The sequence below is a fragment of the Artemia franciscana genome, chromosome 19, assembly GCF_032884065.1.
Source record: "Artemia franciscana chromosome 19, ASM3288406v1, whole genome shotgun sequence".
NCBI lineage: Eukaryota > Metazoa > Arthropoda > Branchiopoda > Anostraca > Artemiidae > Artemia > Artemia franciscana.
The window spans coordinates 17807660-17829598 of NC_088881.1; the positions used below are offsets into that span (position 1 = coordinate 17807660).

General features: G+C 36.7%; 1 protein-coding gene across 1 annotated transcript in view; it reads left to right on the top strand.

Moving 5' to 3' along the window:
• Positions 1–1981: 1981 nt before the first annotated feature.
• LOC136039364 (serine/threonine-protein kinase meng-po-like) overlaps positions 1982–21939 on the top strand; it is a 31099-nt gene continuing 11141 nt past the window's right edge. Inside the window, exon 1 of the mRNA XM_065723030.1 lies at positions 1982–2077. Coding sequence (XP_065579102.1) covers positions 2015–2077 — 63 coding nt within the window. The 5' untranslated portion in view covers positions 1982–2014. The remainder of the gene's footprint in view (positions 2078–21939) is intronic.

Sequence of the window (21939 nt, forward strand, 5' to 3'; positions counted from 1 at the left end):
TATTTTAGCCGTTAGTTTAACATTATCTTCCTTTTTCGGTTGATTATATTCAATCTTCTGATAAAATTCATTCACTCTTTCTTTTTCTTCTTCCGTCTCTCTTGCAAATACATTCTTGTGGAAGAATTTTACTTCTTCCAGGATATCTTCAATTTTCTCAGTTATTTCCTCGTTTTTATTTTTTATTCTTTTAAGACTCGTTTCTTTTGATTGGTTTCCCTTTTCCTCTTTGCAAATAAGTGTCGTCGTCAGTTTTCGATAATCCTTTTGCGTAATTTTAAACTTTACTGTGCGTTTTCAGTATTCTGGTAGAAAGTCGGTATTTTTTCCCTTCATCGAATTCAGTATTTTCCCTATTTTGACTTAAATTCACCACTTCTTTGAATTGCAGTATTCATTTTCAATATAAATTTCTTTCTCTTCCTTGCATTTCTCACTAACACTGCGTTGTTGGCAGTGAATCTTGGGTTCTGTGCTTGTCGTGCTTTGTACAGGTATTTTTAATCCGTAATCTCTATCAAGTATTGCTCCACTTTCACGTTCCCGTATCTAGTTCATTCTTGCAAAGATATTTATATTCTTAAGTTCTTCCTAGACATACACCAGTTCTAGTCCATTTATTAGCTCAACCATGGACTATGGACTCTTTCTTACTTGTTATGCAGTTAAAATCTCCAAGCAGTATCAATTCGTCAGTATTTTTGGGGGATAAATACAGCAATATCTTACCGGAAAAATTGCACTCTGCTTTTCTTGTTTTGGGATCCGTATAGAGTATATACATTGAGTTATGTTCTTCTGTTTATCTTGCAACTGATGATGCTTCCTTCTTCTTCGATTCTAACTTTTATTGGCTCAAACTGAGGTTTCTATACCACTGTTACACTACCGACACTATTTCAAGCATTTATTATCTATTTGTAACTCTTTACTTTCTTTCATAAAGAATTCTCTTAAAAGCTGTTGTCTCTCTTTTTTTGCGTCAGTCCATTTACATTTAAACCTAGAAATTTTTTAGATCCGATTCTGTTCTCGTTTCAGTTTCTCTTCCTCACTGGATCTTGGTTTTTGCTTTTATTGCAATAGAAACCATTAGACAACATAATATAGCAATTGCGTACTTCAGATACAAAAAAAAAAAAAATATATACAAAGTATTTGTTACGATTAGATTCGTATTGTGCGTACCACCTCTCATAGGGTTCCCTTTTTGCCATTAACCAAATTTAGTTGTTACTTTTTTATCTTAGCTAATGCTTGGTTAACTGTTCGTTATAAAAGAAATCCCGATGGGGTTCTTAGAAATACAAAAGTATCTTTTGGCAGAAGTATATCCTGCTTATAGCAGGGCCTGTTAGATAACAGGTGAAACAAGAAAAAAAATTTTGCTCTCTTGTAAGGATTTGAAACCTCCTTGTTCCAATTGTAGGCTATAGGGGAGGAGCGCTCGTTATAGGTAATCTCTGCAAAACATCACGTAGATGAGTCATTGGCTACGAGTATTTCCCACTTAATAATTATAAGGAGTAAGATTACCAAACCCTGAAGAAAATTATTCTGTGCGCTTGGATTGTCGTTTGTTTTAATTTTAAGCTAAGCAAGAAAATTAATGTGTTAGCTATAACCCTAACAATTTATCATTTTTAGTTTGAGACCTAACCTCACTAGGGATGGACAGATCCAGCTGTTTGAAAGTCTTTAAATCGGTTGAAATCTAGAAGGAAAATTTCAAAATCTGAATAAACAAACAAAAGTTTCATTAAAAAAATACTTTTTTTTATACATTAGAAAGCAAAAATTTAGCACAAGTACAGACGTTGTAGTTTAACATGCTCATTACCAGTGCATTCACACAAAAATATATTCTAACAATCCCGAAAACTCATGTATCATTTTTAAGACACAAGGAAAAACGCATGTGCACATCTGAATTTTCCGTGCGATTTTCCTATGCTTGGAGAGAACCAAGTATCTTAGTATAAATTCTGGTATCCTACGGACTGAATCTGAAATCATGGGGACATTGTCTCGAAGGAATAGCAGTATTCACAGAGTCCGAGAATTCCCATTACGACAGGTAATGATTTCTAATAATCCGAAGAGGAAAGAGCAACAGAACCCTTATATGAGATGTCAGGGGCTTGTAATCTACTGGTTAACTCAGGTGACACAGGTAGAGTTTGAGTCCAAACAGATCCAACACATTTTGGTCATGGTTTGAAACACTCTTCCTAGAAACAAAATTATTTTACGATTCATGAAACTACTCAAGCGATTTTAGACGATTGAGCGATTCATTAAAAAAAGACGTTTCATGAATCACTATTCGTGCGAGAGCTATTAGTTAGTTAGTCATTGGAATATTAAAAAATGAGTTTTTAATCCTTGAACAATACTTAAAAATAAATTAAAAAAGTTGAACCTATTATTTTAGCCACTGACTCGCAATTATTACAGGTAGCGCAATAGCGCTGCATATGTAAAGAATAGCAAGGCTTCAATGCATTATTCCTTTTCTCTAAGCAATATTGTATGGAAGGAACCGTCTTAGAAACTTCGGAGGGGGCTCTTTTTATTGAAAATTAAAGAGTTTAATTGTGATTTTTAGGAATCATATCTAATGAAGGGCACGTACCCTCCACACACTTTTTAGCATCCCTTCCCCCAAAGACATCCGATTAAAATTTGAGTTAGCCATCTTGCTCAAAATATTTGAAAGGTCCAATAATCAGGCCTCCTGGGGTGACGAGACCCCTCCCCCTGATAAAATGGAGCAACGGCTGTAAGTTAGGATAGTTTCCCATGTTGACATATAGGTTACGTCATCGGGGAAGCGGAGTATATCTGATGATGGGTTTCCAAAAATGCTGAGAGATATGTTGAAATGAGCCAAAACAAACTATTTACATACAGGTTCTCAAAAGGACATGTCACAGTATCAGTTTTCCCATTTTCCCAGAGGCACTTTAAATGGAAGGAGTCGTTGCATAAACTTTGGGGGGGCTCATTTGATTGGAAATCGGAAGTTCTAGTTCCCTTTTTACAATTCAAAACTGATAGGAGGGCAACTAGCCCTCCTGCACCATTTTTTAAAATTAGTTCAAAGATCATATAACAAAAACTCTGGTGTCAACACAGCCCCGCAGGGTCCGAGGGCAGGCGTTGCAAGTCATATCCATGGGCCGTATAAGGTTCTTATGAAAGGGATGCTCGTATAAACATCAGATAGGGCTCATTTTTTGGAAATTGAAAATTCTAGTTAACTTTTTAAGAGTCAAAAGATATCGGAGGGTAGCTAGCCACCCCCAAGCCCTTTTTACTAAACATTATGCGATAAGAACTTTCAGATAGCCATTAAAAAAAAAATGGTTCAAAGTTTATAGAATGAAAACTCCAGGATCAATACAATCCCCCAGGGCCCTGTGGCAGCCGTTTTAGGTTATGCCCTGGGGGTATATATGGTTCTTATTGGAGGGATGCTTGTATAAACTTCAGAGAAGGCTCATTTGATTGAAAATTGAAAGCTCTAGTTCAGTTTTTGAGAGTCAAAAGAGATTGAAAGGCAACTAGCCCTTCCCTCCCCCACACCCCTTTTCCACTAAATCCATCCGATAAAATTCTGAGATTATGATTTTGTTAAATATAGTTCAAAGGTCAGAAAACAAAAACTAAGGTATCAATACAACCCCCCAGGACCCTCGGTCCCCCAGGATCAGGGGTTTTTCCCCTGATACTTTTCCCCCTCAACGTCCCGCTCTTTACGCTAAAGTTTTTTGCTGTTTTAAAAAGTAGAGTTAAGAGAAAGAGTCAAACTTTAGCGTAAAGAGCGGGACGTTGAGGAGGAAACGCCCCTTTCATATACGGAGTAATTTCTGTTCGTTTTAAGTTTTAATGTTGCTCCTTACTTTCATTTAAAAAAAACTTGTTTTTTTTTATTTAATTCCAAATAGGAAAAGGTCCTTTTGTTAGACAGGGAAACAAACATTTGTTTGGCTCTTGCTAATATAGCTTCGTGTCCCACGCATGGTATCATCAAGTAACATTTCCGTTTGTTCATTATGTTTTTTTCTCTCTCTATCTTTTTCGGATTTGTAAAGCAAATGCATGTTTTATAGTTCAAAAATATTCTGTGTAAAATATAAAGACTAATTTATCTTATCTTTGAGTGAGCTGGCTTCGTCGGTTTTCTTTGTGTCCCTCCGTTTGCTCGGGCATGGGCATGGTCAGCAGGGGGTACGATTGGGCAAGGCTAACCCTAAAGGACCTTTTACCACCCCAGTGAAATTCTCAACATTGAAAAGAATATAGTTTTTTTCTGAAGATTGATTTTTTTCCCATTATTTGTTCAATTAATTTATCATCCCTGACAACTACCATTTTACCAAGTATTACTTCAATTATAGTAGCGTTTTCTGAGAACACATTATTATATGCCCTATCATGGTAGATATATATACTTTTTACCTATAAAGTGCACTTGAGGTGCGGTACTTAGTAAATCATGGAAATAATGTACCTATTTACCTGACAAAAACGGCGATCATTACTTTCTTGATTGAGTAAAAGATTACAAAACAAATATGATTCTGCAATCTATCTAGTCTATCTATATTTTCTTGTTTCCGAGTTGTTCTTGGTTAGTTTTGTTTCTTCCGTCTTAAGTAGTTTCGCTCAATTTTAAATGCACAATAGTCGTTGCACAAATGCACCAACACACACACGGTATTATGTAATCCCTGTCCATTTTTTTTTTATAGAAATAGATCAAGAAACAGTAGGCTCTAAGCAAAGTGTGGTTCAATCCCACTTTCTTGGGCCGTAACGAGATTAAGATTGAGATAGCTAGGACACATTTTGCGGATGAAGGATGACAGATTGCCAAAGATTGTTCTTTTCGGTCAATCGTCTTCCAACTTTCAATTTCCAATCAAATGAGCCACCTTCGAATTTTATACGACCACCCCTTACATAAAAACCTTGTAAACCTCCAGGGCATAACTTAAAACACTTACCTCCGGGCTCTGGGGGTTTTATCGACCCCGGAGTATTTGTTATCTGATGTTTGAACTATTTTATTTAAAAAAAAAATGGCTATCTCAAAATTTCTATCGGATTGGTTCGGGGGAAAAGGGCTAGGGGGGCTACTTGCCCTCAAATTCTTTTCCACTCTTAAAAACTGAATTAGAACTTTCTATTTGCAATCAAATGAGCCCTATCCGAAGTTTATACAAGTATTCCTTCCATACGAACCATATATGCCACCAGAACATAACTTACAACACTTGCCCCGGGCCCTGGGGGGCTGTGTCGATACCAGGATTTTCTTTATCTGACTTTTGAACTATTTTTAACAAAATTGCTATATCGAAATTTTTATCGGATGGGTTTGAGGAAAAAAAGGGCGCAGAGGGGCTAGTTGCCCTCTGATCTCTTTTAACTCGAACTTTCAATTTCCAATCATAAAAGCCCTCTCTGAGGCTTATACGAGCAATCCTTTCATAAGAACCATTGACACCACCAGGATATTACGCCCAGGATACAACGCCTGCCGCCGGGCCCTTGGGGATTGTGATGACATTGGAGTTTCTATTATCTTACCTTTGAACTATTTTTAGCAAAATAGCTATGTCAAAATTTTGTTGAATGGGTTGGGGGAAAACAAGAGTGTGGGGGTGGGCTAGTTGTCCTTGGATCTCTTTTTATTCTTAGAAAGTGAACTACAACTTTCAGTTTCCTATCAACTGAACCCTCTCTGAAGTTTATCCGAACATTCCTTCCACAAGAACCATATACGCCCCCAGGTCATAACTTACAATGCCTGTCCCCGAGCCCTGGGGGATTGTCTCTACACAAGAATTTTTCTTATCTGACCTATGAACTATTTTTAAAAAATGGCTATCTTAAAATTTTATCGATGGGGTTGGGAAAAAAGGACGTAGAGGGGCTAATCGCTCTCAGGTCTCTTTTGAAACTTAAAAAGTTAACTACAACTTTCAATTTTCAATCAAATGAGCCCTCTCTGAAGTTTATACGATCACCCCTTTCATAAGAACCATATACCTCCCGGGACATAACATACAACGCCTGGCCTATGGGCCCTGGAGGGTTGTATTGCCACTGCAGTTTTTCTTATCTGGCCTTTGAACTATTTTAAACAAAATGGCTATCTCGAATATTTTTCGGAAGGGCTTGGAGAAAAAAGATGTGTGAAGAAGGGAGGGAAAGGGATAGTTGCCCTCAGATCTCTTATGAATCTTAAAAAGGGAACTAGAACTTTCAGTTTCCAACCAAGTGAGCCTTCTCTGAAGTTTATACAGTATCCCTTGCATAAGAACCATATACGCCCCAAGGGTATAACTTACAACGCGTGCCCCAGGACCCTGGGGGGATGTATTGATACCTTAGTTTTTGTTTTCTGACCTTTGAACTATTTTTAACAAAATGATAATCTCAAAATTTCTATCGGATGGATTTAGTGGAAAAGGGGTATGGGGGAGGGAAGGACTAGTTGCCTTTCAATCTCCTTTGACTCTCAAAAACTGAACTAGAGCTTTCAATTTTCAATCAAATGAGCCTTCTCTGAAGTTTGTACGAGCACCCCTTCAAAAAACCATATATACCCCCACGGCATAACTTAAAACGGCTGCCACGGGGCCCTGAGGAATTGTATTGATCATGGAGTTTTCATTATATAAACTTTGAACCATTTTTTTAATGGCTATCTGAAAGTTCTTATCAGATGGTTCTTAGTTAAAAGGGCTTGGGGGGGGGGGCTAGATACCCTCCGATCTCTTTTGACTCTTAAAAAGTTAACTAGAATTTTCAATTTCCAACAAAATGAGCCCTCTCTGATGTTTATACGAGCATCAAACAGTTCGTGGTAACGAACTGTATGAAGGCTCAATAGTAACCGAAACTATAAAAAATGGAATTTTGATACCAATAGTTACATCAAAAGAATCGAATTTTAATGCTGATTTTAAACATATAAGTTTCATCAAGATTAGTTTTACCCATCGAAAGTTACGAGCCTGAGAAAATTTGCCTCATTTTAGAAAATAGGGGGAAACACCCCCTAAAAGTCGTACGATCTTAACGAAAATCACACCATCAGATTCATCGTATCAGGAAACCTTATTGTAGGAGTTTCAAGCCCCTATCTACAAAAATGTGGAATTTTGCATTTTTTGCCAGAAGACAAATCAAGGATGCGTGTTTATTTGTTTATTTTTTTCCCCCAGGGGTGATCATATCGACTCAGTGGTCCTATAATTTCACAAAAGGGCCCATTCTAACTGAAATTAAAAGTTCTAGTGCCCTTTTTGAGTGACCAAAAAAATGGAGAGCACCTAGGCCCCCTCCCACGCTCAGTTTTTCCCCAAAGTCACCAGATAAAAATTCTGAGATTGTCATTTTATTCACCATAGTCAAAAAATCCAATAACTATGTCTTTGGGGAATTACTCCCGCGCAGTTCCGTGGGAGGGGCTGCAAGTTACAAACTTTGCCCTGTGTTCAAACAGTTCGTGGTAACGAAATGTAGTAAGGAGCGACCCGGCTCAATAGTAAACGAAACTCTAAAAAAACGGAATATTGATGCTAAAAGATACATCAAAAGAATCGAATTTTCACGCTGATTCTAAATATATAAGTTTCAATTAATTTAGTCTTTTTCATCCAAAGTTACGAGTCTGACAAAATTTGCCTTATTTTGGAAAATAGGGGGAAACATCCCCTAAAAGTCATATAATCTTAACGAAAATCACACCATCGCATTCGGCGTATCAGAGAACCCCTAAGCAAAAATTTCAAGCTCCTATCTAAAAAAAATGTGGAATTTCGTATTTTTTGCCAGAAGACAAATCACGGGTGCGTGTTTATTTGTTTGTTTGTTTGTTTTTTTTTTGTTTTTTTTCCCAGGGGTCATCGTATCGACCAAGTGGTCCTAGAGCGTCGCAAGAGGGCTCATTCTTACGGAAATGAAAAGTTCTAGTGCCCTTTTTAAGTGATCAAAAAATTGGAGGGGACCTAGGCCCCCTCCCACGCTCATTTTTTTCCAAAAGTCAACGGATTAAAATTTTGAGATAGCCATTTTGTTCCGCATAGTCGAAAACCATAGTAACTGTGTCTTTGGGAATGACTTACTCCCCCACAATCCCTGGGGGAGGGGCTGGAAGTTACAAACTTTGACCAGTGTTTACATATAGTAATGGTTATTGGGAAGTGTACAGACGTTTTCAGGGGGATTTTTTTTGGTTTGGGGGGTGAGATTGATGGGATGGGGCTATGTGGGAGGATGAATCCTTGGAGGAATATGTCATGGGGGAAGAAAAATTCTATGAAAAGGGCGCAGGATTTTCTTGCATTACTATAAAAAAAACAATGGAAAAATAAACATGAAAAGTTTTTTTCAATTGAAAGTAAGGAATAGCATTGAAATTTAAAACGAACAGAGATTATTACGCATATGATGGGTTCTAAAAATACTTTAGCATAAAGAGTGAGGTATTTAGGAGGAGATAAATACCTCGTCTTTATGCTAAAGTATTTTTAGTAATTTCAACTATTTATTCTACGGCCTTTTAACGCTCCGCTCTTTACGCTAAAGTTTGACTCTTTTTCTTAACTCTACATTTTAAAACAGTAAAGAGCGGGGCGTTGAGGAGGAAAAGCCCCTTTCAAATACGGAGTAATTTCTGTTCGTTTTAAGTTTTAATGTCGCTCCGTACTTTCATTTAAAAAAAACTTGTTTTTTTTTGTTTAATCCCTTTAATAAGAACCTTATACGCCCCATGGACATGACTTGCAACGCCTACCCTCGGACGCTGAGGGGTTGTGTTGACACCAGAGTTTTGTTATATGATCTTTGAACTAGTTTTAACAAAATGGCTATCTCAAAATTTTTGTCAGATGCATTTGTAAAAAAAGGGTACAGGAGGACTAGTTGCCCTCCTATCAGTTTTGACTTGTAGAAAGGGCACTAGAACTTCCGATTTCCAATCAAATGAGTCCCTCCGAAGTTTATGCAACGACTCCTTCCATTTAAAGTGCCTCTGGGAAAAATAGATAAACAAATAATGAATAATAAAATATTGGAGCCGTGTGGCCTTTACTATAGATATGTCCCTTACACTGATACTGTGACATGCCCTTTTGAGAACCTGTATGTAAATAGTTTGTTTTGGCTCATTTCAACATATCTCTCAGCATTATCTGAATCTTTCATCTTAATACCCTTAGCATTTTTGGAAACCCATCATCAGATATACTCAGCTTTCCCAATGACGTAACCTATATCTCAACATGCGAAACTATCTTAACTTACAGCCGTTGCTCCATTTTATCAGGGGGAGAGGTATCTTCATCCCACGAGGCCTAATTATTGGACCTGTAAAATATTTTGAGCAAGATGGCAAACTCAAATTTTATTTGGATGTCTTTGGGGAAGGGCAGCTAAAAAGTGTTTGGGGGTACGTGCCCTTCATTAGATATCATTCTTAAAAATCACAATTAAACTCTTTAATTTTCAATAAAAAGAGCCCCCTCCGAAGTTTCTAAGACGGTCCCGTCCATATAATATTGAGGGTCTGGGGAAAAAATTATAATAATAAAAAAGGTAAGGTTGCCTCTTTCACCGTCACGTAACGCCGTTGGCCAATAAAATCAAAGGGGACCCAAAATTGAATTTGCTTTGCCCGTAAATTATATTTTAATGTAAGATTTAGCTAGCCCATTAAAAAATAAAAGTAACTTCGGTACAAACCAGTTGATTCCCTTTTGCGAAATTACTACTTTGAAAACAGGCTAGCCTTTACAAGAGTTTAACGTGTAAATGAAGTGATTTTCTAGGTTAATCTATATATAAGAGGAAATTGATATTTATGTGATGATCAAGAGGATCGGGCCCCAACTGTTAGTTTTTACTTAACTCGTAGGCTATTGGAGGGACACCTTTGGGACCATTTGCCGCCCTGAAGTCTCGAAATTGTTTGTATATCTCCAATAATTTATCATCATTTTCATACAAATTATGTAATTTTTTTATTTACTTCAATCTTCCTCCAGACGTTAATTCTTGTGTCTAAGCCTGTTCTTGAATAAGCAATTAGCATGTTAGCATAGACAAACTTTGTTTACGAATTACATCTAAGGCGTGAATCTGTTTCCATTCTTTCCCTTTTTTTCAACCAACCTGCTTAACAGTTTACACTTTTCCTATGAATTAATGTGTTAGGCTCAAAAACATGTGGTTCCAATTAACAAGTTCTGATTTTTAGTAAAGAATGTCAAGTCATCAATCTTTTTAACCAGTTGTTGATAAACAATCCAGTTTTGGTGCCAAAATCAAAGCCATGTCTCTCTAGGTAGGTCAATGATTCTGAGTTTTCCCCTAATTTTCAAAACTCAATTGCTCTTTGGCGATTGGATCCTATTTGGTGATCTTTACATGTTTCGTGGGGGCAATGCCTAACCAGGAATGCCACTACGGTCAGTTTCCAAAGTGCCACAATTGCGCAAATGTGCGTGCTACACAACAAATTTCGTTGCTATAGTCAAAAAAAGGAATGTAACAGAGCTAGGCCCCTTGACTACCCATCTTTTCACCTAACACATCTGACTAGAATGATGAGATAGCCGTTTTGTTCAAAATAGTCCTTAGAACATATAGCAGTGCCTTCAGGATTGACACAACCCCCATAGCCCTAAGGAAAGGATTATAAATTATGTCTTGGGGACATTTAAGGTCCTTATGGATTGGGTGGTCGGATAAGCTTTAAATGGCGCTCATTTAATTTGAAATTGAAAGTTATAGTGCCCTTTTTAAGAATAAAAAGTGACTTGAAGGCATCCAGCCTCCCACGCCCGTCATTTCTCAAAACAAACATCCAAACAAAATTTTGAGGCATCTATATTTTTCTCTTCCCCCATGCAAATTCCTCCATGGAAAGATCCTTCCACGTAACCCTCCCTCTTTTTTTTTGAAAATAAGGCAAATCTTCTCAGGTTCATAACTTTTTGATGGGTACGACTAAACTTGATGAAACTTATATATTTAAAATCAGCATGAATGTGATTGCGGCCTCTTCATCTGCAAATAGAAAAGAAATGGAATCACTGAAAAACAAAACCTTTGAAAATAAGAATTTTTTTCAATTGAAAAACATGTTGTCCTGAAATTATTCGATTTTAATGTGAAAACTCACGTCGTAGACCTTTTGTTTTTCTGGTATTCGGCCAGTTTTGTGAAAGTTAGACTGACAGTAGATCACCTTAGCAAACCAATTAGACTCATGTGAGGCCTTCAGCAGGGATCTGTGTTAAATCCTACCCTGTTTAATACCCTAAAATAAAGAATACAAAAAAAATTCCAGGAGAATTCAGTATCAATCCGTGCGACCCCAGCCTGCTTTCGCAAGCTGACGACCTGCTGACGTTAAGCTGTACCATTGCTTTTCTACAAGACAATACTGACCACCTGTTAACTGAATACGAATGTGTCGGTCTGAGACTCACTGCATTAAAGATGAAGCCATTGGGATTTTCTTCCTTGGCATGCAAGTAGCATTGTAGTGATCATACATATATGACTGAAAATTTTCCCAGAAAAATCCACGCAGTACCTGGGAATAACACACGATTATGTTATCAGAGGTTCCAGTTTACTAATAAGTGAGAAAATTACCCTCAATGTCTACTCAAGCTACGGGAAGCTTGTCTCTCTAAAATTTACCTTGAACAGGTAGATTCTTGCAAAAATTTATGCAGCGTCTGCTCTCTATCACTTTCTTTATGCATCACCGCTATGGGATTAGCTTACACAAACTGATAGACTAAAATTCAGATCTCTGTAATGGTATACCAAATTGTCGTTGTGCCATCTAATGATAACAGTGCAGAAAAAAGGCGTCTTAAGACATTGTTTTGAGTTTTCTTTCTACATCTATTCAACAAGTGGGAATGGAGAAACTATTGTTTCATTTTATTCTTTGGTGCTGAAGCGTTTTGTTTTTCCTTTGCTACTTTTTTATTATCCCGCTCGCTCTTTTTTTTGTATGAGGGGGCAAAAACATAATCATCATTATCATAATCGCAAATTATACAATTTACCTACTTTGAACAAAATGAATATTCAAAAATTTTGATCTGATGTATTTGGGGAAACAAAAGCTGTGTGGTTGGCTGGTTGCCCTCTGATCGCTTTCGAGTCTTAGAAAGGGCACTAAACCTTTTGATTTCCGGTCAAATGGGCCTCCTCCAAAGTGTTCACGATCCCATCTTCCATAAAAACCTTATATGTTAACAATAAACAACTTGCGTAAATCACAGACCTTGCCAAGGTTGTAAGGGGAGGGTTTCAAATCCAGGACAGTATTATCTTACCTTCAGGATATTTTGAATAAAATAACTATCTCAATATTTCGATTAGATGCTATTGGAGGGAAAAGACGCTGGGGGTAGCTGGCTGCCCTCCAATCCCTTTTAATTCTTTAAAAAGGAACTAGAACTTTCAATTTCAAACTAAATGGGTCTCTTCCGAAGCTTACACAACCTCTGCTTCCATAAAAACCTTACATATTAACAATGGGCAACTTGACTAACCTACAGCCCTTGCCCTGGGAGTTGTGGACGGTTTTTTCAACTCAAGAGGCATACTCATTTTTCCTTTCGACTATTTTAAAAAAGGAGTGTATTATAATTTTAATTACATAGGTTTGGGCAAAAGGGCGTGGGGAGGGGCTGGTTACCTTGTGAAATCACTTTTAACTCTTAAAAACGGCATTAAAACTTCTGATTTCCAACCAAACGAGTTTCCTCCAAAGTTTTTACGACAATCACTTTCATAAAAATCTTACATGCTAACACTGAGCAACTTGCATTACTTAGAGCACTTTTCCTGTGGAGTGAGAGGGGGGGTGTGTGTGTTAAATCTGGAAGCTTAGTTATTTGACCTTCGCACTGATTCAAACGAAATGCCTATCCCAAAGTTTTGGTCAGAAGCATTCGGGAAAAAAAGGGTGTGGGGTGGGTCAGGTGGCCCTCCGATCAATTTTGACTCTTTAGAAGGGAACTACAACTTTCAGTTTCAAATGAAATTAGCCTTACTCGAAATATATGCGGCCACCCTTCCCGTAAAAACCTTAAATGCTAACAAATGACAACTTACATAACTTACAACCCTTGTCTCTAGGCTTGGGGGGGGAGGGGTTTCAACCTCGGAGGTATTTTTATTTAACCTTTGGGCAATTTTGAATAAAATGGCTATCTCAAAAATTTATTGGACACATTTGGGGAAAAGAGGGTATAAAGAAGGGAGGCTTGTTGTCGTCTGATGACTCTTGATTCTTAATAAGGATACTAGAACTTCCAATAAATTGAGCCCCCTAAAAAGTTTATATGAGCACCCCTTTCCCATATAAAGTGCCTCTGGAAAAAATAGAACACTGAACCCTGATGGCTCTTTACTATTATAAATATTGGCTCTTTATCTCTGATAAATGATGCTTGTAAACAATAGGCATATGGCATAATTTACAGTCATTGTCCCTGGACTGTGGGGGGCATGGCATCCTCAAATGCATAGTTATTAGATCTTTTGACCGATTTGAATAAGAGTGGTTATTTTGGAGCTTAGATCATCATTGAAGGGGGCACCTAGAAAAGACGAAAAATGTCCTTTACCCTCCAAGCACTGTTCAATATGCCCTGAAAGTTTCAATTTAATACCCTCAGCCCTTCCCTACAAATTATTGATGCACCTTTTTGACAGTCAGCCTGCACATAGTGTATTTGAATTTGTCCAACTAGCTCACAAAGGTTACTGAAAGTAGCCATAATTAGAAGTATGCGTATTCACGAGTGGTTGCAGTCATAGTCGTAAGTTGTCGCAGTGACGAGTAGTCACAATCGTAGTCACACCTACATAAGTTGTGTTATTAGTAGTAGCGGCCCTGAAACTTTCAATTTAATACCCTTAGCCATTCTTAAAATATTAGGCATTCTTAAATTACAAGGTCTAATAACCCTTGCTCCGTGCAAGGGTTGTAGACCTTTTGACTATTTTAAATTAAATTGTTTCTAAAGTGAGCAAGAGTTACTAAACCTTTTAACTATTTTGAATAAAATTGTTTCCAAAGTCTAGAACAGTGTTGGGGACGGCACATATAAGAGGGTTGGAGGAGGGGATACACGCCCTTTGATTACTTTTGATTAACCCCTGAACATGCCTTGAAAGTTACAGCTTGATACCTTTAGCCGTCCTGAGATGTTACTGATACACCCTTTGGACAATTACCACAAATACACTTTGTTTTGATTTTGTTCAATTCCCCCCTTAAAATTCTCCGAAATAGTTGCAAATAACATTAGTCACAGTCACAAGTAATCCCAGTCACAGTCATGAGTAGTCCTTTCGATATTGCAGATATGTCTTTTTGATGACCTGGATACACACAGTTTCTTTTGATTTAGGTCAAAACACCCCACAGCATTCCCAGAAATTTGACCTATACACCCTTAGACTTCTCAGACACATCGACTGTAAACATTCCTCATGTAAAAATCCTGTATGTAAAAAATTGACAAATTACAATTTTTTTTCCTTGCGCTGGGGCCTGTGGGGGTATGGCATCTCCAGAGTCATAGTTGTTAGTACTTATGACTGTTTTGAAGAAAACGGTTCTTCAAAGGGCGGCATATCAAAACGGCTGTATATCCATTGTGTGTTTTAGTTTAGTTGAACTTTCTCCTCAACCCTTCCTGAAACTTTCATCTAAATACTCATAGAGCTAGCAGTGGTTACAATAGAAGTAGTAGTTGGATTAGTTGTACTACTAGTAGTAGCAGTAGTAGTAGTTTTGGTAGTTTCGTGCACACACGGCCCTTTGGCTAGCTGATCTTCCCTTTTAGGCATTTTCTGGAAGTTCCAACTAAATACCTTACCAGTTCCTGTCACCCTTTCAAAAATCTGGATGCACATATAGTATATTGTGCATCTTTCCCCTTTGTATTCTCTCAAATTTTCCTTCAATACCCTCAGCCTTGGTAATATTTGCTACAGAAGCAGTATAGTTGTAGTGGTAGTAGTAGCAGTAGCGGTAATATTCATAGTAGTGGTAGTAGTAGTAGCAGCAGTAGTAATAGTTCTAGTGTGCAGATATTACCTTTGGATTTTTTTTAAGATCACACTGCCTTTTCTATGACGAAATAAACAAGAGTTCCAAATAGGGATAGCTCCTTTAATTAGACAGTGAAACAGATATATACAAAAGCTCTAAATATTTCGATGACATAGTCAGTCATCTCATCGTAGGGATGCTGAAATATTAGAATTAAAACAAATTATATTTGTACTGAACAAAATAATAACTTTCGGGTCACTAAAAGTTTCCAGTCGCTTGATTTAGAGGGTTCATTAACTGACCTTCTTTAGTACTGCATTGAATTTTAATGAAGGTGGTGCAATCCTTTTTTCTTCTAATTAAAAATGAAATGTTGCTTAATTTATGTTCTGTTCCTCTAATTGCAAATGAAATGTTACTGAATCTACAGTTGGCCTGTGATCCCTATATATACGACGTTGGTATTTTTTTTCGAGAAAACACTGTCTTTTCAATGACGAAACAACAAAAAGTTCAAAATCGGAAGAGGTCCCTTTGTTAGACAACGAGGCAAACATTTGTTTGGCTCTTGCTAATATAGCTTCGTGTCCAAATCATGGAAAGTATGTACCTATTTACCTGACAAAAACGGCGATTATTACTTTCTTGATTGAGTAAAAGATTACAAAATAAATATCATTCTGCAATCTATCTAGTCTATGAATATTTTCTTGTTTCCAAGTTGTTCTTGGTTAGTTTTGATTCTTCCATCTTGAGTAGTTTCGCTCAATTTTGAATGCACAATAATCATTGCACAACTGCACCCACACAAACACGGTATTATGTCATAAAATCCCTGTCCGATTTTTTTTTGTAGAAGTAGATCAAGAAACAGTAGGCTCTAAGAAAAGTGTGGTTCAATCCCGCTTTCTTGGGTCGTAACGAGATTAAGGTTGAGATAGCTAGTGCACATTTTGCGGATGAAGGATGACAGACTACCAAAGATTGTTCTTTTCGGCCAATAGTCTAAGGGTAAACGAAGAAAGAAGGTCGTCCACCGTCAGGATGAGAGAATGTCGTAAAGGAAGATATAATGGAAATGGGAACTTCGTGGGAGGGTATAAAGAGGGAGGCTTTGAATAGATTGAGATGGAGGAGGGACATGAGTAGCTGTGTTGACCTCAGGCAGCTTGAAGCTGCGGTGAGTTAGCAGTGGTAGTAGTAGTAGTAGTAGTAGATCATAAAGGACCCCTAGTGTAACCAATTTTTCAGCAGGATTATTTGAGCTTTTTCTAAGCACTATCAAAGTGGTAGGAAGAGATTATGTTTTATTTTTTTTATCTATAAGACTGAAACAGAGCGAATTAACTAATTGTGCTATTACAGGCAATATGTTCATCCTTCTATGTCATAGCACATCTTGCTCATTATGTGTCATAGAGATTCATCATCTCCATAGAAACTAATATTTCCAAGAAAACTTTTCTGGCGTCCTTGTTTGTTGCGAAAGAAGCTTCTATGCATAAGGCTGTAATTAATTAAAGCTCCTGGCGTCACAGGGTGACGTCATTGACACTCTTTCAACATCAAAAGATAGTATTTCCAATATCCGATTTATCTCAGGGCCAATGTCTAAGATCATTACCAAAAGAAGATAAAAAGCAATAACGAAGCCCTGATATGTTTCAAAAATACAGAAATATTCTAGTGAAGCTCTAACGAAAATAAATATCATTTTGTTGCTTAATGTACTTGACACTGATCATAACCTTGTTGGACAAAGAATTCTAGAGTACAAATTCCGCTTTTCTACCAAATGATAAAAAATAGTACATGAGACGTCCAGTTAATTACCCCATAGACGCCCCCCCCGAAAGTTGCCCGAGCAAAAAATTTCTCCTGTGGACATTTAATACCTTGTAAAATTCCCCCACATGTGATATTGAGCTACAATGGCCAGATACGATCACCCCTAGATAAATAACAAGAAAAAAAGTCATTGGGGGAGGGGTGGTGGTGAATAAATATTGTGTTTCCTTTTTTTTAATAAGAGAGATTGATTTGAAGTTTGAGTTGATTATGGTTATGTTGTGATTTTTAATGGAATGTATATTTTTACTTGTTATTGCCGTACGTCTTTAAAACTGTAAATTTTTTCTTGGTATGTCAGCATTTTGTGAAAGATGTGTTTTGGTTTTGTATTTGATGAAGATAAATAAAAAAAAAAAAAAATTGTCTTTCAAATTCAGTGCCTTGTTAAAAGTTTTGCCTCTCTTTAATAATATATATGTAACTTATATTTCATGACTTATATTTCATCCCGCTCTTTATGCTAAAGTTTGACTCTTTCTCTCAATCCTACTTTATAAATATTAAATAACTTTAGCGTAAAGAGCGGGACGTTGAGGAGGAAACCGCTCCTTTCATACACGGAGTAATTTCTGTTCGTTTTAAGTTTTAATGTCGCTCCTTACTTTCAGTTAACAAAAAATTTTTTTAATTTAATTTTGAGCAAAGTGCAAATTGTGTTCTGGCATTGAGAAGGCATAGAGGTTATAAGCCGTACTCATGTTAATTTTTGTTCGTTTTGAGTTTTGGTTTTTGTTCGCCCCCTTGTCAATACCTTACTCTTCATTCTAAAGTTAAAATTTTGTTCCAATTCTATAAGAATGACCCCCTGAATCACAAAGGCCGTTTAGTTAGAATAGATAGCTCTTTTGAACCCCTGAATCATAAACACCTTACTTTCAGTTAAAAAAACTTTTTTTTTTATTTAGTTTCTGAACGTTTTTGAATTAATGCTTGTTGATTTTGGCTCTCTACAAATGAATAATTAAATCCCACGGGGACTGTGTGGAGTAAGTCAGCCCCAAGACAAAGTTATTATTTTTTCGACTATGCTGAACAAAATGGCTATCTCAAAGTTTTGATCCGTTGACTTTTGGAAAAAAATGAGCGTGGCAGGGGGCCTAGGTGCCCTCCAGTTTTTTGTGTCACTTAAAAAGGGCACTAGAACTTGTAATGTCCGTTAGAATGAGCCCTCTCACGACATTATAGGACCGCTTGGTCGATAAGATCACCCCTGGGAAAAAAACAAAGAAAACAAACAAACTAACAAACAAACAAATAAACACGCACTCGTGATCGGTCTTCTGGCAAAAAATACTAAGTTCCACATTTTTGTAGATAGGAGCTTCAAACTTCTAGAGTAGGGTTCTCTGATACGCTGAATGCGATGGTTTGATTTTCGTGGATCTCCTATGACTTTTACGGAGTGTTTTCCTCTATTTTCCAAAACAAGGCAAATTTTTTCAGGCTCTTAACTTTTGATTAGTAAGACAAAATGTGATGAAACTTATATATTCAAAATCAGCATAAAAATCCGATTTTTTAAATATATCTATTAGTATCAAAATTCCGCCTTTTATAGTTTCTTTTACTATTGAGCCGGGTCGCTCCTTACTACAGTTCGTTACCACGAACTGTTTGATTAAATAAAAAAAAAACAAGTTTTTTTTTAAACTGCAAGTTAGGAGTGACATTAAAACTTCAAACGAATAGAAATTTTTCTGTCTATGAAAGGGGTTGTTCCCTCCTCAACGCCTCGCTCTTTACGCTAAAGTTTGACTATTTGGCATAGCTCTGCTTTTTAAAGCAATAAAAATTTAGCGTAAAGAGCAAGGCATTGAGGAGGGGACAACCCGTTTCATATACGGAATAATTTCTTTTCATTTTAAGTTTAAATTCCAATATGTAATATGTAAACAATGGTCAAAGTTAGTAACTTGCATTTCCTCCCCCGGAGATTGTAGGGGATTAAGTCATCCCCAAAGACATGCTTAATAGGCTTTCGACTAAGCTGAACAGAATGACCATTTGTATTAGAATGACTAATTGGTCAGAATGACCAGAGTGACTTTGGGAAAAATGAGCTTGGGAGGGGGCCTAGGTGCATTTCAATTTCTTGTCACTTAAAAAGGGCACTAGAACTTTTAGTTATTGTTAAAACGAGCACTCTCACGAAATTCTAGGATCATTGGATCGATACGCTCACCCCTGGAAAAAAAACAAATAAACAGAAGCTTCAAACTTCTACAGTAGGGTTTTCTTATACGCTGAATCCGATCTGAAATCAACATTAAAATGCAATTCTTTTGATGCAACTATTGATATTAAAATTCCGCTTTTTAGAGTTTCGGTTACTATTGAGCCCGGTCGCTCCTTACTACAGTTTGTTACCACGAACTGTTTAATTAACCATAATGTAAAAGCCACGGTAACTCAGTCGGCAGAGCGTAGGTTTCATAATCGTAGGGTTAATAGCTCGAGTCTAAAATAAGGTATATGATGATTTATTTTACTCTTAGCTAGAATTCGTTCTTAATTATATTATATTTTGATCTTCCTTTGCAATATAATGATGATAATATTTGGTATTAAAGCGCTATAGGAAAATGCACTTTTTCATAAAAATTAATTCTATTTTAAAAACTATTTTACTTTCAATTACAAAAGGCACTGATAAAGCTCCATTTTTCTGATCTGACTCTAGTCTTAGGGATTATGGGCTATTTTGTTTTCTACTATGGGACATGATCGTTTCTTATTAGATTTAAATAATAAAAACTAGTTTTTTTTTTTAAAATGAGAGTAAGGAGCAACATTAAAACTTAAAACGAACAGAAATTACTCCGTATATATTTGACTCTTTCTCTAAACTCTATTTTTAAAACAGTAAGAAACTTCAGCGTAAAGAGCGGGGCGTTGAGGAGGAAAAGCCCCTTTCATACACGGAGTAATTTCTGTTCGTTTTAAGTTTTAATATTGCTCCTTACTTTCATTTAAAAAAACTTGTTTTTTTATTTAATTTCTGGACGTTTTTGAATTAATGCATGTTTTGATCTTGGCTCTCCGCACATAAATAATTAATACGAAATTTGCATATTTATTAATTGCAATTAATCGGAACAGTTTGAGAAAAAATGAGCGAGGGAGGAGGCCAAGTTGCCCTCCAATTTTTTGATTACTTAAAACAGCAACTAGAACTTTTAATTTTTTACAAACGTTTTCATTGGTAAAAAACATACGTAACATACGAATTAACTTGCGTAACGAACTTCTATATTCGTATGTTTTTAGTGCGTATATGAGGGGGTTCAACCCTCGTCGATACCTCGCTCTTTACACTAAAGCTTAAATTTTGTCCCAATTCCTTAAGAATGACCTCTGAATCACAAAGGCCGTAGAATAAATAGCAGAAATTACTAAAAATACTTTAGCGTAAAGAGTGAGGTATAACGAGGAGGTAAACCCCTCATATGCGTAATAATTTTTGTTTGTTTTAAGTTTTAATGCTGCTCCTTACTTTCAGTAGAAAAAACTTTTCATATTTATTTTTTCATTGTTTTTTTCAAATGATACTAGAAAACCCTGCGCCCCCTTCAATGAAATTATCTTACCCCATGAGAAGTTTCTCCATGGAAATATCCTCCCACGTAGCCCCCCCCCCTCAACTCTCCTCCCTAAACCAAAAAAACCTGAAAACGTCTATACACTTCCCAGTATATGTAATATGTATATGTAAACACAGGTCAAAGTTTGTAACTTGCAGCCACTCCCACGGGGACTGCGGGGGAGTAAGTCGTCCCTAAAGATATAGTTATTAGGTTTTCGACTTTGGTGAATAAAATGGCTATCTCAGGATTTTGATCCGATGACTTTGGGGAAATATGAGCGTGGGAGGGGGCCTAGAGGCCCTCCAGTTTTTTTGGTCACTTAAACTAGAACTTTTAATTTCCACTAGAATCAGCCCTCTCGCAACATTCTATGACAACTGAGTTGATACGATCACCCCTGGGAAAAAAACAAAAAAAAAACAAACAAAAAAAAAACAAATCCGTGATCTGTCTTCTGGCAAAAAATGCAAAATTCCACATTCTGTAGATAGGAGTTTGAAACTTCTACAATACGGTTCTCTGATACGCTGAATCTTATGGTGTGATTTTCGTTAAGATTGTATGACTTGTAGGGGGTGTTTCCCCCTATTTTCTAAAATGAGGCAAAATTTCTCAGGTTCGTAACTTTTGATGGGTATAACTGATCTTGATGAAACTTATATATTTAAAATCAGCATTAAAATGCAATTCTTGTGATATAACTATTGGTATCAAAATACCGTTTTTTTAGAGTTTCGGTTACTATTGAGCCCAGTCGCTCCTTACTACAGTTTGATACCATGAACTATTTAATTAACCATAATGTAAAAGCATTAAAATCAGCATTAAAATGCGATTCTTATGATATAACTATTGGTATCAAAATTCCATTTTCAAGAGTTTCGGTTACTATTGAGCCGGGTCGCTCCTGACTACAGTTTGTTCCCACAAATTGTTTGATTGCTTGCTACCACTGCAACCCAGATTAAATCTATAAACATGTTTATTTTTAACCGAAAGCAAGGAGCAACATTAAAACTCAAAACGAACAGAAATTACTCCGTAGATGAAGAGGTTGCCCCCTCCTCAACAACCTGCTCTTTACGTTAAAGCTTTTAGCTCCTTGAAATAAGCGTCCTAATCTAATTAAGTCTATTCCTATTCAGCAGCCGTTTAAAAATATGGGATAAAAAACAGACTTAAGCGTAAAGAACAAGATATTGAGAAGGAGGACAATCCTTTCATTTACAGAACAATTACTGTTCGTTTTGAGTTTTAATCTGCTCCTTACTTTCAGTTAAAAAACATATCTTTTTATTTTTATTTCTGGTTGTTTTTCAAATAATACTGGTAAATCTGGCACGTCATCCTTGAAAAATTCCCCTTCTTACGGGAAACTGCTTCTTG